The following is an 18,843-nucleotide window of genomic DNA, read 5'->3' as shown; positions in this document are numbered from 1 at the left end:
AGAGAGAGAGCTTGGCCGGGCTGCCGACGGAGCGCTCCCCCCAGCGGCTTTTCGCTCGCTCTCCTGGCTCTCCTGCTCCGCTCGCAGCCGAGGAAAGCGCCGACGGCTTCTCTCTCCTCCCCCCGGGCATTCCCGGCCCTCTGGCCTGGGCGGAGGGGAAACCCCGAGGGGGAGGGCTCCACCTCCACCTCCGCCGCCTCCCTCCTGCCTTCCCAGGCCGAGGAGCGCCCGTCGCTCGACAGCCAGCTTCAGCAGCCTTTCTCTGCAAAGCATCCTCCGTGCGCCCCGTCCAGCGCGCCCGTCGCCACCTGCCCAGCCTCGACGGCGCACCCCAGCCCGGAAAGCGGGACGGCGGGGATGGCCCCCGGGCTGCTTCTCCTCCTGCTCCAGCCTCTGCTGTTGCTGCTGCTGCAGCTGGGGGCGTCGGGGGCCGGGGAGCCGGAGCCCGGGCCGCCCTACGACGCGCTCTACGCAGCCGGCGTGGAGGCGCACTCGCAGGGGGACTTCGCCGGCGCCGTGCGCTTCTTGGAGGCAGCGCTGAGCGCTGAGCGCCGCCTGCGGGAGGCGCGTCTGGGCTGCGCGTTGCGCTGCCGTCGGGAGACGCCGCTCGAAGACGCCGAGTCGCGCGAGGATGCTGCCCGTCGGGACCTGCGCTTCTTCGGCGTGCTGCTGCGCCGGGCGCGCTGCCTGCGCTCCTGCCGCCAGGAAACGCTGCCCGGTGCGGACTCCAGACACGTCGCCAGCGACGACGTGCGCGCGGATTTCCAGCGCAGGGTGCCTTACAGCTTCCTCCAGAGAGCCTACATCCAGGTAAGGGAGGGGGATGCCTCACCTGCGCACCTTTGCGCTTGGAGGATTCCAACTGGTGCCCTCATAAGTAATCATTGCCATGTTGTTGTTGTTGTTGTTGTTGTTGTTGTTGTTGTTGTTGTTGTTGTTGTTGTTAATGTATTGCATTTATATTCTACCTTTTTCTCCAAAGAGCCTAAGGTGGATACATGGCTCCCCCCCTCCTCGTTTAACCCCCACAACAACCCTGTGAGGTAGGACAGCTTGAGAGGCAGAGACTGGCCCCCAGGGACACCTAGCAAGCTTCATGGCAGAATGGGGGGATTTGAACCCAGGTCTTCTAGGCCCCAGTCTTCATTTAATCCCCACAACGACAGCCCTGTGAGGGAGGTTAAGCTGAGAGGCAGCGACTGGCCCTCAGGGTCACCACTCACTCATGACCGAGTGTGTAATTTGAACCCAGGTATCCCAGGAAGAGTTACAAATAAATTTGTTACTTTTTTATTTCATAAAATTTGTACACTGCTTGACTGTATAACAGCCACCTCAAAGTGGTTTATGAAAAAGATAAAACAATAAAATGATCGCTAAGAAAAGTGAACAACAGTAATCTAAAACGTTCAAAAAGTTAAAACAAAATAGAAAATTCCTTCCAGTAGCACCTTAGAGACCAACTGAGTTTGTCCTTGGTATGAGCTTTCGTGTGCATGCACACTTCTTCAGATACACTTCTTCAGATACACTGAAACAGAAGTCACCAGACATGCATGCACATGAAAGCTCATACCAAGAACAAACACAGTTGGTCTCTAAGGTGCTACTGGAAAGAATTTTCTATTTTGTTTCGACTATGGCAGACCAACACGGCTACCCACCTGTAACTGTTTCAAAAAGTTAATTTAGCAACAGACTGAAGAATAATGAATAATGACTCCCATCAACCTCCTAAAATACCTGAGCAGGCTCCTTTATGCAGTAATGTTTTGAAGCTGGTGTCAGAAAGAGTACAGTGAAGAGGCCTGCCTGAGATTAATAGGCAGGAAGTTCCAATGTTTTGAAATAAAATGTTTAAAACAGTCAAAGCAGGTGACACCTCTAGACCTATCCAGGAATGAGGGTTGATGAGCCTGTCTGGGTTGTGGGGCTCAGTAAGCCTCTTGTTGGACCCCCCCTCCCCCGGCTGCCACCCTTCCACACATACAAACTGATTCTGGATGTCTTTCAGGCATTGGGAAAGGGCCTTAAATGGTTAGCTACCGTACTTTGATTTTGTCGTTCTACTTCCAGGGAGGGGTCTCCAACCAATATGAGATGTGCTTCCCCCTTCAAATTGCTGTAGGTGAACCACCAGGGGATGAGAGACACTTTCCCCGCAGAGAGGGAAGTGCCATTGCCCAGTGGGTAGAGCGTTTGCCTTGGGAGACACTCCTGCTTTCAGTCCTGGAGAGCTGCTGCCTGTCAGTGTAGACAATGCTGAACTTGATGGACACATGGTCTGACCTGGTCCTATGTTCCTGCTTAGAAAAGGCCGTACCTCTGTGCTGAACATCGCCTTTGCGTGCAGAATGTCCCATGTTCCATCCCTGGGAATGTCTCTTACTTGAAACCCCGGAGAGTTGCTGCCAGTCAGTGTAGACAATACTGAGCTAGATGGTCTGACTCTGCATAAGGCAGCTTACTAGGAGAGCTCATGTCCAGCCAGGGGAGATGCCCTCATGCCCTGAGACTTCAGATCTTTCCCTCCTGCCTCCCATGTTGAGGTTCTCACCATCTGCTTGGAGAAGACCTCTCATCCTGGCTGTCCTTTGCATTTCCCCACCAAGTCTTGCTTAGGAGGGAAGAAGACTCTTCCACTAAAGCTGACAACTGCCCTCCACATTGATTGATTTATCCTCAAACGTTTGTCCCATTCAGCTGTTCTCTTCCCTATCTGCTCCACGGGCATATTTATATATTCCACCTTTTTTGTCCAAGGGGCTGACATACGTATCCTCACAACAACCCTGCGTAGTAGGTTAGGCTGAGAGAGACAGGGAAGGGAAGACCGTAGCTCAACGGTAGAGCACCTGCCTTAAAAGCTCTGGGGAACTCCTGCCTGAAGTCCCAAAGAGCTTCTGCCATTCAGCTTCATGGCCAAGCAGGGATCTGAAGCCTGGTCTCCCAGCTCCTAGTCCAATACTCTAACCACTACAGGACACCCACAGATGAACCATTTCCCCCCACACACACCGCCTAGCTATTTGGCACCACCAAAAACTGGATGCTGAAAACTGTGTCTTCTGCTGCTTGAACCCCAGGAGCTCTTTGCAGTGGGCTTCCTTGCAGGTGAGACTTCCCACCTGTATCCTGGAGAGCATTCTCCAGGATACAGGGAGATACAGGATACTGGATACCCAGGGAGCTGGGTATGTTTAGCCTGGAGAAGAGAAGCTTAAGGGGTGATAGGATAGCCATGTTCGAATATATAAATGGATGTCATATAGTAGATGAGGGAGAAAGGTTGTTTCCTGCTGCTCCAGAGAAGCGGATACGGGGCAATGGATTCAAACTACAAGAAAGAAGATTCCACCTAAACATTAGGAAGAACCTGACAGTGAGAGCTGTTCGGCAGTGGAATTTGCTGCCAAGGAGTGTGGTGGAGTCTCCTTGTTTGGAGGTCTTTAAGCGGAGGCTTGACAGCCATCTGTCAGGAATGCTTGGATGGTGTTTCCTACTTGGCAGGGGGTTGGACTTGATGGCCCTTGGGGTCTCTTCCAACTCTAGGATTCTAGGATTCTAGGATTCCCACCTTTCCTACCCCTAACACCAAATCAGGTGACCACATTAATACTCATACCCAGTGATGTTTTTCTAGAAAAAGAGGTGCTGGAACTCACCCTGAACGCCTCCCTTGTCTCATACCTGAGAGGTGCCGGAACTGAATTCCGGCTGAAAAAAAAGCCCTGCTCATATCCTCAGTCATTCTGAGGACACCGTCCCCTCTTTTTGTGTCAGGTGAAAGGAGCCCCTTCTTTCTTGCTATCCTTTCTCCAGAGCAGTTTGCAAGGCAATGACGGAAAGAGCGAAGAGCTGTTGGACAGTGGAGCTTGGACTACCTGGGAAGGTTGTAGGGTCTCCATCGATGGAGGTTTGTAAGCAGAGTTTGGAAAGCCATCTGTCAGGGATTCCTTAGCTGTGATTCTGCATGACCATTGTGAACCCTTCCAAATCTTCAATTTTATCATTCTGACACTTCGAGAGGGACTCTTACTTCCTTGGCTGGGGTTGCAGTCCAAAACATCAGGAACGGCATCAGGTTGGCCTAATCCTTACTTTTAAAGCACTGTCGGAAGCAGGGGCCAAACATTGGCTCCCAGTACATTTCCGAGCACAATTCAGAGTGTTGGTGCTGACCTTTAAAGCCCTAAATGGCCTTGGCCCTGTATACCTGAAGGAGCGTCTCCACCCCCATCGTTCAGCCCAGACACTGAGGTCCAGTGCCGAGGGCCTTCTGGCGGTTCCCTCCCTGCGAGAAGCGAGGTTACAGGGAACCAGGAAGAGGGCCTTCTCGGTGGTGGCGCCCGCCCTGTGGAACGCCCACCCATCAGATGTCAAGGAAAGAAGCAACTATCTGACTTTTAGAAGACATCTGAAGGCAGCCCTGTTTAGGGAAGTTTTTAATGCTTGATGTTTTATTCTGTTTTTAATCTGTTGGGAGCTGGCCAGAGCTGCTGGGGAAACCCAGCCAGATAGGTGGAGTATAAATAATAAAATTATTATAGTATTATTATAATTACTGCTCTTGGGGCGGAAAAGGCCACCAAGGCCTCGCAGCCAGCCCCAGCCTGGACCCCTCACAAAATCCACACTGTGCTTTTGCCCTAGGTAAAGGTAAAGGGACCCCTGACCATTAGGTCCAGTCGCGGAAGACTCTGGGGTTGCAGTGTTCATCTCGCTTTACTGGCTGAGGGAGCCGGCGTACAGCTTCCGGGTCATGTGGCCAGCATGACTAAGCCACTTCTGGCGAACCAGAGCAGCGCACGGAAATGTCGTTTACCTTCCCGCCGGAGTGGTACCTGTTTATCTACTTGCACTTTGACGTGCTTTCGAAATGCTAGGTGGGCAGGAGCTGGGACCGAGGAATGGGAGCTCACCCCGTCGCTGGGATTCGAACCGCCAACCTCCTGATCAGCAAGCCCTAGGCTCTGTGGTTTAACCCACAGCGCCACCTGCGTCCGCTTTTGCCTTAGGATCATCTTATTTCCTTTATTAGCGTTTCTGACATCTCTCCCCCCCTTTCACAGATGATCCCTTGGCAGGGAAAGGGATTAGGCTGTTATTTTCTCTATAAATGACCTGCAGCCGTCCTGCTGTGGGTTTGGACTGCATCTCGACCTGAGGGTTAAGTTCCCAAAAGCCGTAGAGGAAATGAGGTTAGGCTCGGCTTCCTGCTGTGAATCCCGAACAATTGTCCCCCCCGGAGGGGGTCTGGGTGGCTGACTGGCTGCTGGTTATCTCCACCCTTTCGCTTTCCTTTGTCTGGCGGAGGAGAGGGGGTGCGTTTCAAAGAGGGGGGCAGGTGCTTTGTGTTCCACAAAACCCAGGATTACCCATCATTTCTCTGCTGGCTCCCAGGAGCAGCCTGACTCACAATGGTTGTTTGGTGAGGGAACCGTTCATAATAAACCAGGCTCCCCCTCAACATCAGTTTAAGATATTGTGCATTTCTGAAGCTCTGCAACCCTGTGCTTAGTTTCTTAGGTGGGGCCATAGAATTGTACGATTGGAAGGGACCCCCAAGGGTCATCTAGTCCAACCCCCTGCAGTGCAACAGTCTCATCCGGTGATCTCATCCACCACCTCCTGAGCAAGTATGTTTCACTGTCCAACAGCTCTGACAGGAATGCTGTGTTTAAAGCACCCTGCCCCAAGGATCCTGGGAACTGTAGTTTGTTAAGGTTGCTGGGAGCTCTAGGCCTAAACTAAAGTTATGAGGATCCCTGGGGAGAAGGGGCAATGGGCATTATTATTATTATTATTATTATTATTATTATTATTATTATTATTATTATTATTATTATTATTTAATTACGTACCCTTCATCAGCAGGTCACAGGCAGGGCAGGTTGTGACGATTCACAATTCAGAATGAAAAACATTAGCCTACATGAACCATTTCCAGCTGGTTCCAGTAAGAACTGTGAACTTTTAAGAACCGGTGCCTAAGCTTGCATTTTTCCTTCTCCCTCCCTGTCTATTTCTCCTTATGCGCCACGACTTTCTGGGATATGTGCTGCGTACTAGAGGATGCTGCCTCTGCTATCCTGCCTCAAAAACCTCCGCCAACCCTGCCCCGTTGCCAGCATGCCCCCTTTAGACCTCACCCACCCCTCCCCTCACAGCTCGCTCAACCCCCCCTTTCCCATCCCCTCACAGCTCCCCAAATCTCCCCTCCCCTATAGCTTGCCCCCAAAGCCCTCACAGTCTCCCCCCCAATACTCATCATGTTCCTGCCACCAATTTGGAGGGCGGGGAGAATGAACGGAGGATAGCAGAGGAATGAGGGGAATCAGCATGATTGACAGCCAGGAAGAATGAATGAATGAATGAGAAACGTAGAGATCTGAAACATACATCTCTGGGAGCACCCCAAACAGACCCCCAATTCTGCCTCGGTATGTGGCCTGGTGGTCTCTGCCTGGACATTATTATTATCGTCATTGCTGTTTATTAAATGTGTATACCACGCTTCGTCCAACGATCGCAGGGCAGTTTGCAACAGAAGAACGTGTTCTTTATTGCATGCATATCCCACTTTTCCCCGTGATTCTGGGAAACGGTTCTCCCCCTCCTCATTTAATCCCCAGAACAGCCCTGCGAGGTTGGTTAGGCCGTGGTGGCACCCAGCGAAAGCTTCACGGCCGAGTGGGAGGGATTCGAACCCTGGTCTCCCAGGTCCCAGTTCGACTCTCTATAACTGCTATGCCACACTGGCACCGTTGCAGATTTTGCAATGGGCCTGTGCCTGCTTGCGTGAAGCGCTAAGGGCATGACACCCCATGTCGCATCTGGGAGAAGACAGCCTTGGAGATGGCGAAGGAGGCTGAGTCAGGGGGAAATTTTGGAGAAGGTCCCTTGCAGGTTTTCCCCTCTCCTCCTGTGACTCAGCAGAACGCTTGGCCAAAAGCAACAAGCCAGTTTTGTGGCAATGTTTAAAGGTCTATCAATTAAACATTTCTTCTCTTCCTTTGCAAACTCGCTCAAACTTTCTTTCCTTCAAAGAAATACATGCCGGCACACCTCAGCCTACACCCTTTTGACATTTTGCTTCTCCGGGAGAGATCTGCGGATCGTACGCTTTTAAAAATCACACGCTGCTTACATTCCTCTCCGGATTACGATCAGGCACCGTTTCATTTGGGTGTTTCTGTTTAATCTTGCCAGTCTGCATGCAGGTAGACGTGGCGCCGTGGTCAGAGTGGCAGACCGAGGTTCAAATCCCCACTCAGCCACAAACTCTGTTTTTTCACAGTCCCTCAGCCTAACCTCCCTCGCAGGGTTGCCGTGAGGACAGCATGAAGAGAAGGAAGAACCTTGAGCTCCTTAGAGCAGGCTCCCTCAAACTCGGCCCCCCAGATGTTTTGAGACTACAATTCCCATCATCCCTGACCACTGGTCCTGCTAGCTAGGGATCATGGGAGTTGTAGGCCAAAAACATCTGGAGAGCCAAGTTTGAGGAAGCCTGCCTTAAGGGAAAGGATAAATGTGCTTCTGTTCTTTTTCATAGAATCAAAGAACGGCATAGTTGAAAGGGGACCCCAAGAGTCATCTAGTCCAACCCCCTGCAATGCAGGAATCTCAGCTAAAGCTTCAATGACAGATTGGGGGAGGGGCACACTGAAAAGGAAGGGTGGCAGTCCTTGGAAATGCATTTATTTGAGCTATTGACAATAACTCAAAGATGAAAGCACATATTCCAAACGCCGACTGTCCTGGTTCAATCCCAGGCATCTTCACTTTAAAAAAAGAATTCGCTAGCAAATTATGGGAAAGGCATCCTGGAGATTAGTTGCTAGTTAGGACGCGGGTGGCGCTGTGGTCTAAACCACTGAGCCTCTTGGGCTTGCCGATCGGAAGGTCAGCGGTTCAAATCCCCATGACGGAGTGAGCTCCTGTCGCTCTGTCCCAGCTCCTGCCCACCTAGCAGTTCGAAAGCACACCAGTGCAAGGAGATAAATAGACACCACTGTGGCGGGAAGGTAAACAGCATTTCCGTGCACTCTGGTTTCTATCACGGTGTTCCATTGTGCCAGAAGCGGTTTAGTCCTGCTGGCCACATGACCCGGAAAGCTGTCTGTGGACAAATGCCGGCTCCCTTGGCCTAAAAGCAAGATGAGCGCCGCAACCCCATGGTCGCCTTTGACTGGACTTAACCATCCAGGGGTCTTTTACATAATTTACCTATATTGACTAGATCAATCCCTCCTTTTCTCCCCAAGGAGCTCAAGGTGCCGTACAAAGTTCGCTCTGTCCTCATTCAATCCCCAGAACAAGCCTGCAAGGTGGGCTAGGCTGAGAATGAGTGACTGGCCCACAGAGTTTCGTGGCAGAGTGGGAACTGGAATCCTGGTCTCCCAGGTCCTACTCTGACACCAACCGCGACGCCACACTGGCTCTCTTGACGCTGAGCTTGGAATCAAGTGGATCTGCTGCATCCTAAGATGCTCATCCTGGCAGCTCTTGCCATAGGATTGTCCCCTCCATCATAAGTATGTAAGGCGAGTCCCGTTGGCTCAGAACACATAGTCCAGTATCCTGTTCTCACAGTGGCCAGCCAGATGCCTGTTGGAAACTCTTAAGCAGGATTCGAATGCAAGATCAATACTCTCCCCTCCTGTGGCTTCCAGCAACTGGGATTCTGTAGCATGGCTGCCTCCAACCGTGGTCAAAACAAAATACTCTCCCAGAATCTGCAAACGCTATTGTTTTAACAAAATAAAAAATAAAAAATTCCTTCCAGTAGCACCTTAGAGACCAACTAAGTTTGTTCTTGGTATGAGCTTTCGTATCTGAAGAAGTGTGCATGCACACGAAAGCTCATACCAAGAACAAACTTAGTTGGTCTCTAAGGTGCTACTGGAAGGAATTTTTTATTTTATTTTGTTTTGACTATGGCAGACCAACATGGCTACGTACCTGTAACTCCAACCGTGGTGGCAGAGTTGAGCCATCACAGCCAGAAGTCATCAAGAGTCCTCTCAATGAATTTGTCAAAGCCTCATATAAGCCCAAGGGGCACAGCAGATTTATTCATTTGCGTTCTTGCCGCATTTTCATCCCACGTTTCCAAAACTAAAAGTGCCCAGTAAAATATAGCAAGAAATTAAAAACGAGACAAGAAATTAAAAACGCCAAATGAGCGGAACAGAAATAAAAGCAAAATATTTTAAAACCCGGATGTTCTTTTATTGTCAGTTGCTAACGGCATTCAAATCTCTTTGGGGGGGGGAGTGAGGTAATAAAGGGTTTAAAAAGGAGAGGGCAAGCGAAATTAGGTCAAAATGTTGCAGAATCAAAAGCATGTTTTAAGTGGTGGCGATGGAACAATGTCTCGGAGGTGACCAAACAAATCTTCTTGATACAGGTGGGTAGCCTTGTTAGTCTGCCATAGTCAAAACAAAATAAAATAAAAAAATTCCTTCCAGTAGCACCTTAGAGACCAACTAAGTTTGTTCTTGGTATGAGCTTTCGTGTGCATGCACACAGTTTATCTGAAGAAGTGTGCATGCACGCGAAAGCTCATACCAAGAACAAACTTAGTTGGTCTCTAAGGTGCTACTGGAAAGATTTTTTTATTTTGTTTTGTTTTGAAATCTTTCTTGAGTCAGGGAGCGCCACATGCAACAGGAAAGGTGCTTTGACATATTTCAACTAGGCATCCATATGGTCTCCATAAACAGTTCCTCCCCCTGAGAGCAGCCTGGCAGTAGCCACTCTCCCACAATTCAGCATTTTTTGGGGTGCTCCCAACTAGATGTCAAGCCAGACAGAAGTGCGACAACCATCCCTTGGAAAACTTTGCTCTGCTTTTTTAAAATTCTGTGTAATTGCTAGACTAATTTCAGAGCTTTCCATTCTTTGTGTTGCCCATTGTTCCAAGTCTCAGACAACACTTGAAACAGTGTTGAAGCAAACCAAGGGATAATTCCTTTCGTAATAAGGAATCTGTGCTATTCGCTGGCATTTAGTTCTGGAGTAATCCTGTTCAGCCAGAGAGAAGTTCTGGCTGGCCTCGGTTCCTGCTGGAAAGTCTCTGAGCAAAGCTGTCAGTCAGAGGACTCAGCCCTGGATAAATATCACCCTGCGCAGGATGGTTAAAATTAATATGGGACAAAAATAACCCACGAGGGACTAAAGATGCTTCAGTCTGGCTAGAAGCATCAGAGAACGTTGGCCAACTATATGGAAAAAGATCAGAAACTCTGAATCAGCCAGACAGCTGCCATCTAGCAGGCAAACTTGCCAGACATTCAAGGAACTTTCATTTGCAAATTACTACATGTGCTGGGGCTTGCCTCTTGAAAATGCTGGATCTTTTTTAAACTATGGGGTATAGTTAAACTACGGAACTCACTTCCACATGAGGCAGGAAGGGCCACCAACTTAGATGGCTTCGAAAGAAGATCAGGCAAAAGTTCGCAGAGGAGATAGAGAGGGCTATTGGTAGCCCTTCACAGTCGGAGGCAGCCATGCCTTTGAATTACCAGTTGCTGGACACCACAGAGAGGGCTCTTGTGTTCGAATCCTGCTTGTGGGTTTCCCTTTGGGGCATCCAGTTTGCCACTGTGAGAACAGGATGCTGGACTAGGTGGCTCCCATTGGCCTGATCCTGCAGGCTCTCCTTATGTTCTTAGCCCATTTCCTGAATATTGCATAGTTCTCCGCGGGAATTTTGAAAGCCTTCCTCTGGCCCGTTCCTCCCTGTATCTCTCAACACATTCTGCTCCCAAACCACCTGGAAACATTAGTGAAATTAGCAAGCACTGAACTACAGATTGTTGCTGAATAAATGCTAAAGCCTCGGGGTAATAGATCTGACCAGCTTGTCAATGCAAAAGTTTCCTGCATTGTAGCAGGTTGGACTGGATGATGAGCTTTGTGGTCCCTTCCCACTCTACAGATCTATGATTCCAAGAGAGAGAGAGAGAGATTCCAAAAAGTAACAATAGAATCACAGAATTGTTGAGTTGGAAGGGATCCCAGGGGCCATCTAGTCTACCCCCTGCAACACAGATATTGCAGCTAAAGAATCCAGCTTCTGTTTAAAGACCTCCAATGAAGGAAAGTGTGCCACCTTCCAAAGGGAGGCTGTCCCACTGTCCAACAGCTCTTACTGTCAGAAAACACTCTTCCTAATGTTTTGTTAGAATGTATTTGTAAGTTGAATGCAATTGCAAAATTCCACCCACACTGCTTTTTTGCCGGGGGGGGGGGGTGTTTGTTGTGAGCAGGAGCCAGGGCTGGATTTAGGCTTGATGATACTGTTATAAGCTCCTAAAGGTAACGGGACCCTTTATATGTCCAGCTGTCCTTTGTCAACAACAAATGGTCACTGTTTTTGTGTGGAATATATGCTAGATGGTAATTGATGGACCTCATAGGTACCTCAAGCCCTTTGCACATGTTGCCATGCCACTAGTCCATGCAGAATATAGGCACCCTATATATGTTGTTGTTGTTGTTGTTGTTGTTCAGTCGTTCAGTCGTGTCCGACTCTTCGTGACCCCATGGACCAGAGCACGCCAGGCACGCCTATCCTTCACTGCCTCTCGCAGTTTGGCCAAACTCATGTTAGTAGCTTCGAGAACACTGTCCAACCATCTCATCCTCTGTCGTCCCCTTCTCCTTGTGCCCTCCATCTTTCCCAACATCAGGGTCTTTTCTAGGGAGTCTTCTCTTCTCATGAGGTGGCCAAAGTACTGGAGCCTCAACTTCAGGATCTGTCCTTCTAGTGAGCACTCAGGGCTGATTTCCTTCAGAATGGAGAGGTTTGATCTTTTTGCAGTCCATGGGACTCTCAAGAGTCTCCTCCAGCACCATAATTCAAAAGCATCAATTCTTCGGCGATCAGCCTTCTTGATGGTCCAGCTCTCACTTCCGTACATTACTACTGGGAAAACCATAGCTTTAACTATACGGACCCTATATATAGAAAGGAGCAAAGCAGTGATATTTGAGGGAGCAGGCTAGCAGGCGGGGCCCATTCCTTACATCCTAGGAGCCTATGCAACACAAAACAATGTTGCTGTGTGTAGGTTTTATTTTATTTCTTTTTTATCATACATTTTGGAAAAGTACATCCATTTACATCCATTTAAATTTTTTTTGGGGGGGGGGGGCCAAGAGAGTGGGGCCCTAAGCTATGGCTTGTTTAGCTTATATGTAAATCCAGCACTGGCCAGAGCAAAGCATCTGAGAGGCATTTCTTAGCTGTGCCACCTATCTGAACCAACCCCCCCCCCCCCACTTTCCTATTTATTTTTTTCCCATGTCAAGGAAATCATTAACAAGCTGTGCAGCAGGCTGGCATCAAAGGATTTGGGGTCAGCCACGAAATGATCACAGTGGTCGAAATAGCCTAGCTGCCTGCCTCTCCCCGCAGGGCCTCCCTGGACTGCCCAGAGTATGAAATGGCCTTTTATTTTCTGCTTGGGGCGGGATGCAAAACCCACGCCTTGACTGGCGAATGTGGCCGAATGTGGCCTCAGCCTGTGGGAGGGCGAAGACGGGTGAAGAAATGTCTCCCTCCAGCTTCTCCTCCCTTTAATTTCTTTTAATTTAAAAGCCACGGTTCTCTCTGTGTGTGTGATAGAGGTGGGGTACATTGTAGGGGCAGCGGCAGACCTCAGGTGCGGGCTCATGACACAGATTTGCCTCTCAGAAGGTTCACAGGGTGGGTGTCTGAGGCCTCCTTGCAATAGGAATTTGCAGGGGGGCCAGGCACCCCATAAGGAAGGATGGGGCAGAATTCGAATTCTGTTCCCGAAACTATACACGAACTGGAACGCAGGCATCCTTTGGTGTTTGCATTTTTCCAAATTTTGCAATGCGCTTCTCCAAACAGGCAATGTGCTCACAACTGAAGTGTTCGTGTCAGGGTACATATTAGCAAAAGGTAACATACAAAATGCATTATATATTGGGGAATGGCTTTGCAATAATGTTAATATTAGGCAAGGATCGCACAGAAAAAAAACGTGTATACTAGTTGACATTATTGTTGTTGCTGCTGCTGCAACAACAACAACATTTATTTAATAACAATAATAATATTTATATAATATTTATATAACAACAACAATAATATTTATATAATTATAATATATAAATATATTCTTATTATATTTATACACCACCTTTCCCCCGATGGGCTGAGGGATTTCCCTGAGCTCCTTTGGTGTTTTGCAAACTAATGTGACAATGTGGAGAAATGAAAAAATGAGAAACCAAACCTTAATTAATTACCCACCCTTCACCCTAAGGTCTCTGGGCACGATGTGAAAGAGGAGAGTGCAAAATATGGTCTGAAGCTCAACATAAAAAAAACTAAGATCATGGTCACTGGTCCTATCACCACCTGGCAAATAGAAGGGGAAGAAATGGAGGCAGGGAGAGATTTCGCTTTCTTGGGCTCCATGATCACTGCAGATGGTGACAGCAGTCACGAAATTAGAAGACGCCTGCTTCTTGGGAGAAAAGCAATGAGAAACTTAGACAGCATCTTAAAAGGTCCGTATAGTTAAAGCTCTGGTTTTCCCAGTAGTAATGTATGGAAGTGAGAGCTGGACCATAAAGAAGACTGATCGCGGAAGAATTGATGCTTTTGAATTATGGTGCTGGAGGAGACTCTTGAGAGTCCCATGGACTGCAAGAAGATCAAACCTATCCATTCTCAAAGAAATCAGCCCTGAGTGCTCACTGGAAGGACAGATCCTGAAGCTGAGGCTCCAGTACTTTGGCCACCTCATGAGAAGAGAAGACTCCCTGGAAAAGACCCTGATGTTGGGAAAGATGGAGGGCACAAGGAGAAGGGGACGACAGAGGATGAGATGGTTGGACAGTGTTGTCGAAGCTACTAACATGAGTTTGGCCAAACTGCGGGAGGCAGTGAAGGATAGGCGTGCCTGGCGTGCTCTGGTCCATGGGGTCACGAAGAGTCGGATACGACTGAACGACTCAACAACAACAACAAATATATATATATATATACACACACACACACACACACACACACACACAATTTTTAAAAAACTGTAAAAATAAGGTGGATCCTAAAATTGTGCACCTGAAGTTTCAAATGCCAGGGTGAACAGGTGCATCTTCAAAATCCTCTGGAAGCTGTACAGTGAAGGTGGCAGGTGCACCGCTCAGGGGAGGGAGTCCCACAGCTTAGGGGCAGCCACAGAGAAGGCCCTTTCTTGGCACCCCCCCCCCAGCCTCTGAGGGCAGAGGAACTATCAAGGGGGCCCCCCTCTTCTGACCTCAGCCCATTTGCCCATTCCCTACCTGCGAGCAAGGTGTTGTTTTTGAAATGGTTAAACGGCAATGAGGGAAGTGGCAAGGGATCTTGGGGTCCAGGCCTGGAGGTTCGACAGGTGGCTCCTTCCAGAAAGCCATTCCGCACCTCTTCATCGTAGGAATTCGGCATGAGGAATGTGCAAACACAGCCAAGCATTTGGGGGGTAAGCAAGCTTGTTCTTTGGTGTGTTTGAGTTTCTAATCTTTAGTGAGGTGAAAACCCTCCGTGTGGAGGGAGGGAAGGAGAGAGAGTCACTGGGGAGTTGGCACAAGGCTCCCGCCTCCTTTGTCTGGAGGGTCTCGGGCGAGGCGATGAGCTCTGAGCAGAAACAGGGGGAGGCGAAATGCACATGTCAGCTGTTAGGTGCTGCGCATGACTGAGTGTGGTGGAAACATTGGAGCCACAGCGGAGGCGGATCTTGCCAAAGCATCTCTGGGCGAAACAAAACAGGCGAGGGAGATGCTCGCTAGAGGAGAAAGGGTCAAGCCGGGACCTGGCAGGGGATGAATAAATTCGAGGTTTTGAAAAGCTAAAACAAAACCATTGCTAACCAAACCGCCGGCTTAGGGACAATGAGAGTTTTGCTGTGCACACACATATTTATAAAAAAAGTGCATTGTCCGCTCTCTCTGTTGTTTTTCACTCCTGTGAGTTGCCAACTATTGGCCACAGTGGTCGTGTTCTTCCTCTGCAGTTGGAGGTAGCAATGCCTCTGAAAGCCACTTGCTGGAAACCACCAGAGGGGAGAATTGCTCTTGTGTTCGGATCCTGCTTGCTGGTTCCCCACGGGCATCTGGTTGGCCACTGCGATAACAGGACAATGGCCTCAATGGGCCTTTTCTTTATATTTTTAAAATCAAGTTGCTTTAGAAAATCCTGCAATTTTGTCAGGCATTTTTTTAAAAAGCAGAGGCACAGAGGTACTGGGCCAAGGAAGTTAAGAATACAAGAAAGTAAGAAGAGGCTGCAGAATCAGGCCAATGCCCCATCTAGTCCAGCATCCTGTTCTCACAGTAGCCAACCAGATGCCCTGAAAGCAGAATTTGACCATAAGAGCCCTCTCCCCTCCTGTGATTTCCAGCAACTGGGATTCAGAAGTATTGCTGCTTCCAACTATGGAGGCAGAGCCGAGCCATCATCCTTCCTTAAAACCATACAAGTTTGTGGCCACCACTGCCTCCTGTGGAAGCAAGTTCCATAGGTTAACAATGTGCTGCGTGAATAAGTCATTTCGTTTACATGACCTGAATCCACGAGTTATGAGTGAATGGGAATAATTTTTCTCTCTCTGTTTTCTCCATGCCGGGCATCACTTTATAAACCTTTTCTTTTTTTCTTAGAAAATTTTATTTACAAACAAACAAACAAACAAACAAACACATAGACACAAAACAAAATTCATATTACACTACCAACCTAGATTACAAACATTAAAACATCCTTGTGACTTCCCTCCACCGTCCCTCACCCTCCTATATGATATAATATTTCACATTCACTTTATAAACTTCTATCATGTTTCCTCTTACACACCTTTTCTCTGAACTTAAAAAGTTCCCAAAGGCAGCACCCTTTCCTCATAGGGGACCCGCTCCGCCCCCTCGATCTCTTGCGTTGCCCTTTTCTGAACCTTTTCCGACTCTACAATATCCATTTTTAGGAGAGGCGACCAGAACGGGATACGTTATTCCGAATGCAGTCGCAGCCTCTGGGTTTATGTTGCTAGAATACTGGTTTTGTTCCTTTCTCCGGCTAATATATTTTCCTTCGGATTATGAGACATGATCCAATTCCCCCCTGCAAGCCACACAGGAGCCTGCTTGCCAAAAGGCCTACAGAGAAGTAGATAAAGATCGATCTGGTCCATGTCGGTCCAGGGCCTGGGAATGAGATCTTTGTGGCGCAAATTCCCCTGGAGTTGGACGATGAGTGACCCGCCTCTCGGGACCCGTTTCTTCACAGGCTCCGGTTGCTCTGCAAAACATACACTGGGAAATAACTTCGCCCTGTAGCACAGGGTTATCCGTGGGCTTGTTTTGAAAACATTGCATCTCTGCTATTTTAATAAGCGATCATCTTTTTTCCAGGGTTATTTCCAGAACTCTTCTAGTTTACAAATGTGCTTCATAAAGCCCTTTGAAGTTTTCATGGCCCTGGGAGGAAAAATGCATTAGAGCTCAGCAGCGAGAGACCGCTTTGGCTAATTTCTAGCCTTGCAACCTAAGAGATTTGTTCCTCCTAGTCCATTCCTAAGAAATGCAGACTGTACACATGGCAGCTGTATGCGGAGAATGAAATGAGAGCTTTCAGATAAGGAATTAACGGTTCCCAAACCCATTTTGGCTTGCATCCCTCCAAGAGCTACCAATCATCCTCTATCCTGCATAAACTTAGGCTCCCTCTTAACCCAGCAGGTTTCTGATCCTTTAAGTACCGTAGCATCTATAAAAAGCACGTCTCTATAAAGGGCTCCCATGGAAAGTTTGGTGGTTACAGCTGAGGTGGTCCTTTGGGAGTGGCTGGCTGCTACCGACAACCTTGCCCTGGCTGAGTAACGGATGACGCTGCAAGGTGAAACGGCGAGGGCTAGAATTTCGTCACTCTTAAGAATATATAATTATACAAATTGGTATCTTCGGGAGTGAAATAGAATCGCCCACCGTTGCACATCTGGGGAATGCCAACCCAGATACAAATATAGAAGGATGCTGATTTCTAGCCTAGTAACAGTGTCGCAGGGTCAGCTCAGCAAGTTTACATCAAAGGATACTGACATGCTGGAACGTGTCCAGAAGAGGGCAACCAAAATGGTCAAAGGCCTGGAAACGATGCCTTATGAGGAACGGCTTAGGGAGCTGGGTAAGTTTAGCCCAGAGAAGAGAAAGTTAAGGGGTGATATGATAGCCATGTTCAAATATATCAAACGATGTCATATAGAGGAGGGTGAAAGGTTGTTTTCTGCTGCTCCAGAGAAGCGGACACGGGGCAATGGATTCAAACTACAAGAAAGAAGATTCCACCTAAACATTAGGAAGAACTTCCTGACAGTGAGAGCTGTTGGACAGTGGAATTTGCTACCAAGGAGTGTGGTGGAGTCTCCTTCTTTGGAGGTCTTTAAGCGGAGGCTTGACAGCCATCCGTCAGGAATGCTTGGATGGTGTTTCCTGCTTGGCAGGGGGTTGGACTGGATGGCCCTTGTGGTCTCTTCCAACTCTAGGATTCTATGATTCAAAGGCAAGGCAGGAGAGAAAATTTAGAATTAGAGTAACGTTTCCAAATGTGCATCCAGATGCTTTTTAATCACTTTGCGTTTCTTAGAGAGCCAGTGTGGTGTAGTGGTTAAGAGCGGTAGACTCGTTATCTGGGGAACCGGGTTCGCATCCCCGCTCCTCCACATGCAGCTGCTGGGTGACCTTGGGCTAGTCACACTTCTCTGAAGTCTCTCAGCCCCACTCATCTCACAGAGGGAGGAAGGGAAAGGAGAATGTGAGCCGCTTTGAGACTCCTTTGGGTAGTGAAAAGCGGGATATCAAATCCAAACTCTAATAATAATAATAATAATAATAATAATAATAATAATAATAATAATAATAATAATAATAATTTTATTTATATCCTGCCCTCCCTGGCCAGAACCAGGCTCAGGGTGGCTAACATCAAAATATATAATACATTAAGACATAAAATTCAGGAATAGACTGCCACCCTGACCATTCCCACAGAAGGCACCCAGAAAATGCAGACAATTTGTCTGTTTTCTCCTGGGGCAGCCCTGAGACTCAAGAGAAATGTCAGGGCCAAGGCCTCACTCCAAGCAACCCCACACCAAACCCTGGATTGATGCAGATTCCACAGGACTTGGGAATGCATTTAAATGATGGGTTTTCATTGTATGACCACTGGCTTTGAGACGTGCTCATCGACATGTGAGCTTGCAACTGGAATGTGCATAAGAATTGGCTCCTGTTGGTTTCATCTAGCAGCTAGATTCTAGCCAACAGCACTGCAGCTCCTTAAGACATCTCCGCTCAAAGGGAAGAGAAGGGCTACTCCATGAGGTTTTCCATTCCCCCCCCCCCTTTTGACTGGAAATCAAATATTAATCTCAAGGTAGTAATTTCCAAAGTTGGATGGTGAGGTGTAGTTTTTCTACATGCAAATGAAATACGTGGCTGGAATGGGGATCTATATTGCACTCATACACTCCTTTATTTTTATTTTTTTCTGCTTTGAAAGACATCCATCTTTCAGCATGGCGGGATGAACACTTTGGAACTCCCTGCCTATTGATCTCAGACAGGCACTGTACCCTTTTCTGCGCCTGCTAAAAACATTCTGGTTTAGACAAGCCTGCCCAGACATGTTGAATGTGCATGAATGTTCTCCTCTTAGTTTACTACTGATTTCAATGTTGCTTTTACATATATTTTTATTGTTTCGTTCTCTTTGTAAACAGCTTTGAGGTTGTTGGGTGTTGTTGTTTTTTTGCAATTGAG

The 18,843-nt window shown here is 48.2% G+C and overlaps 1 protein-coding gene across 1 annotated transcript in view; it reads left to right on the top strand.

Annotated features, from left to right (window-relative positions):
• The first annotated feature begins 344 nt into the window (after positions 1-344).
• P3H2 (prolyl 3-hydroxylase 2) overlaps positions 345-18,843 on the top strand; it is a 119,156-nt gene continuing 100,657 nt past the window's right edge. The window contains exon 1 of the mRNA XM_033150926.1: positions 345-810. Coding sequence (XP_033006817.1) covers positions 358-810 — 453 coding nt within the window. The 5' untranslated portion in view covers positions 345-357. The remainder of the gene's footprint in view (positions 811-18,843) is intronic.

The sequence above is a fragment of the Lacerta agilis genome, chromosome 5 (assembly GCF_009819535.1).
Source record: "Lacerta agilis isolate rLacAgi1 chromosome 5, rLacAgi1.pri, whole genome shotgun sequence".
Lineage (NCBI taxonomy): Eukaryota > Metazoa > Chordata > Lepidosauria > Squamata > Lacertidae > Lacerta > Lacerta agilis.
The sequence above is the reverse complement of the archived record's forward strand: the minus strand, read 5'-3'. Positions and strand labels throughout refer to the sequence as shown.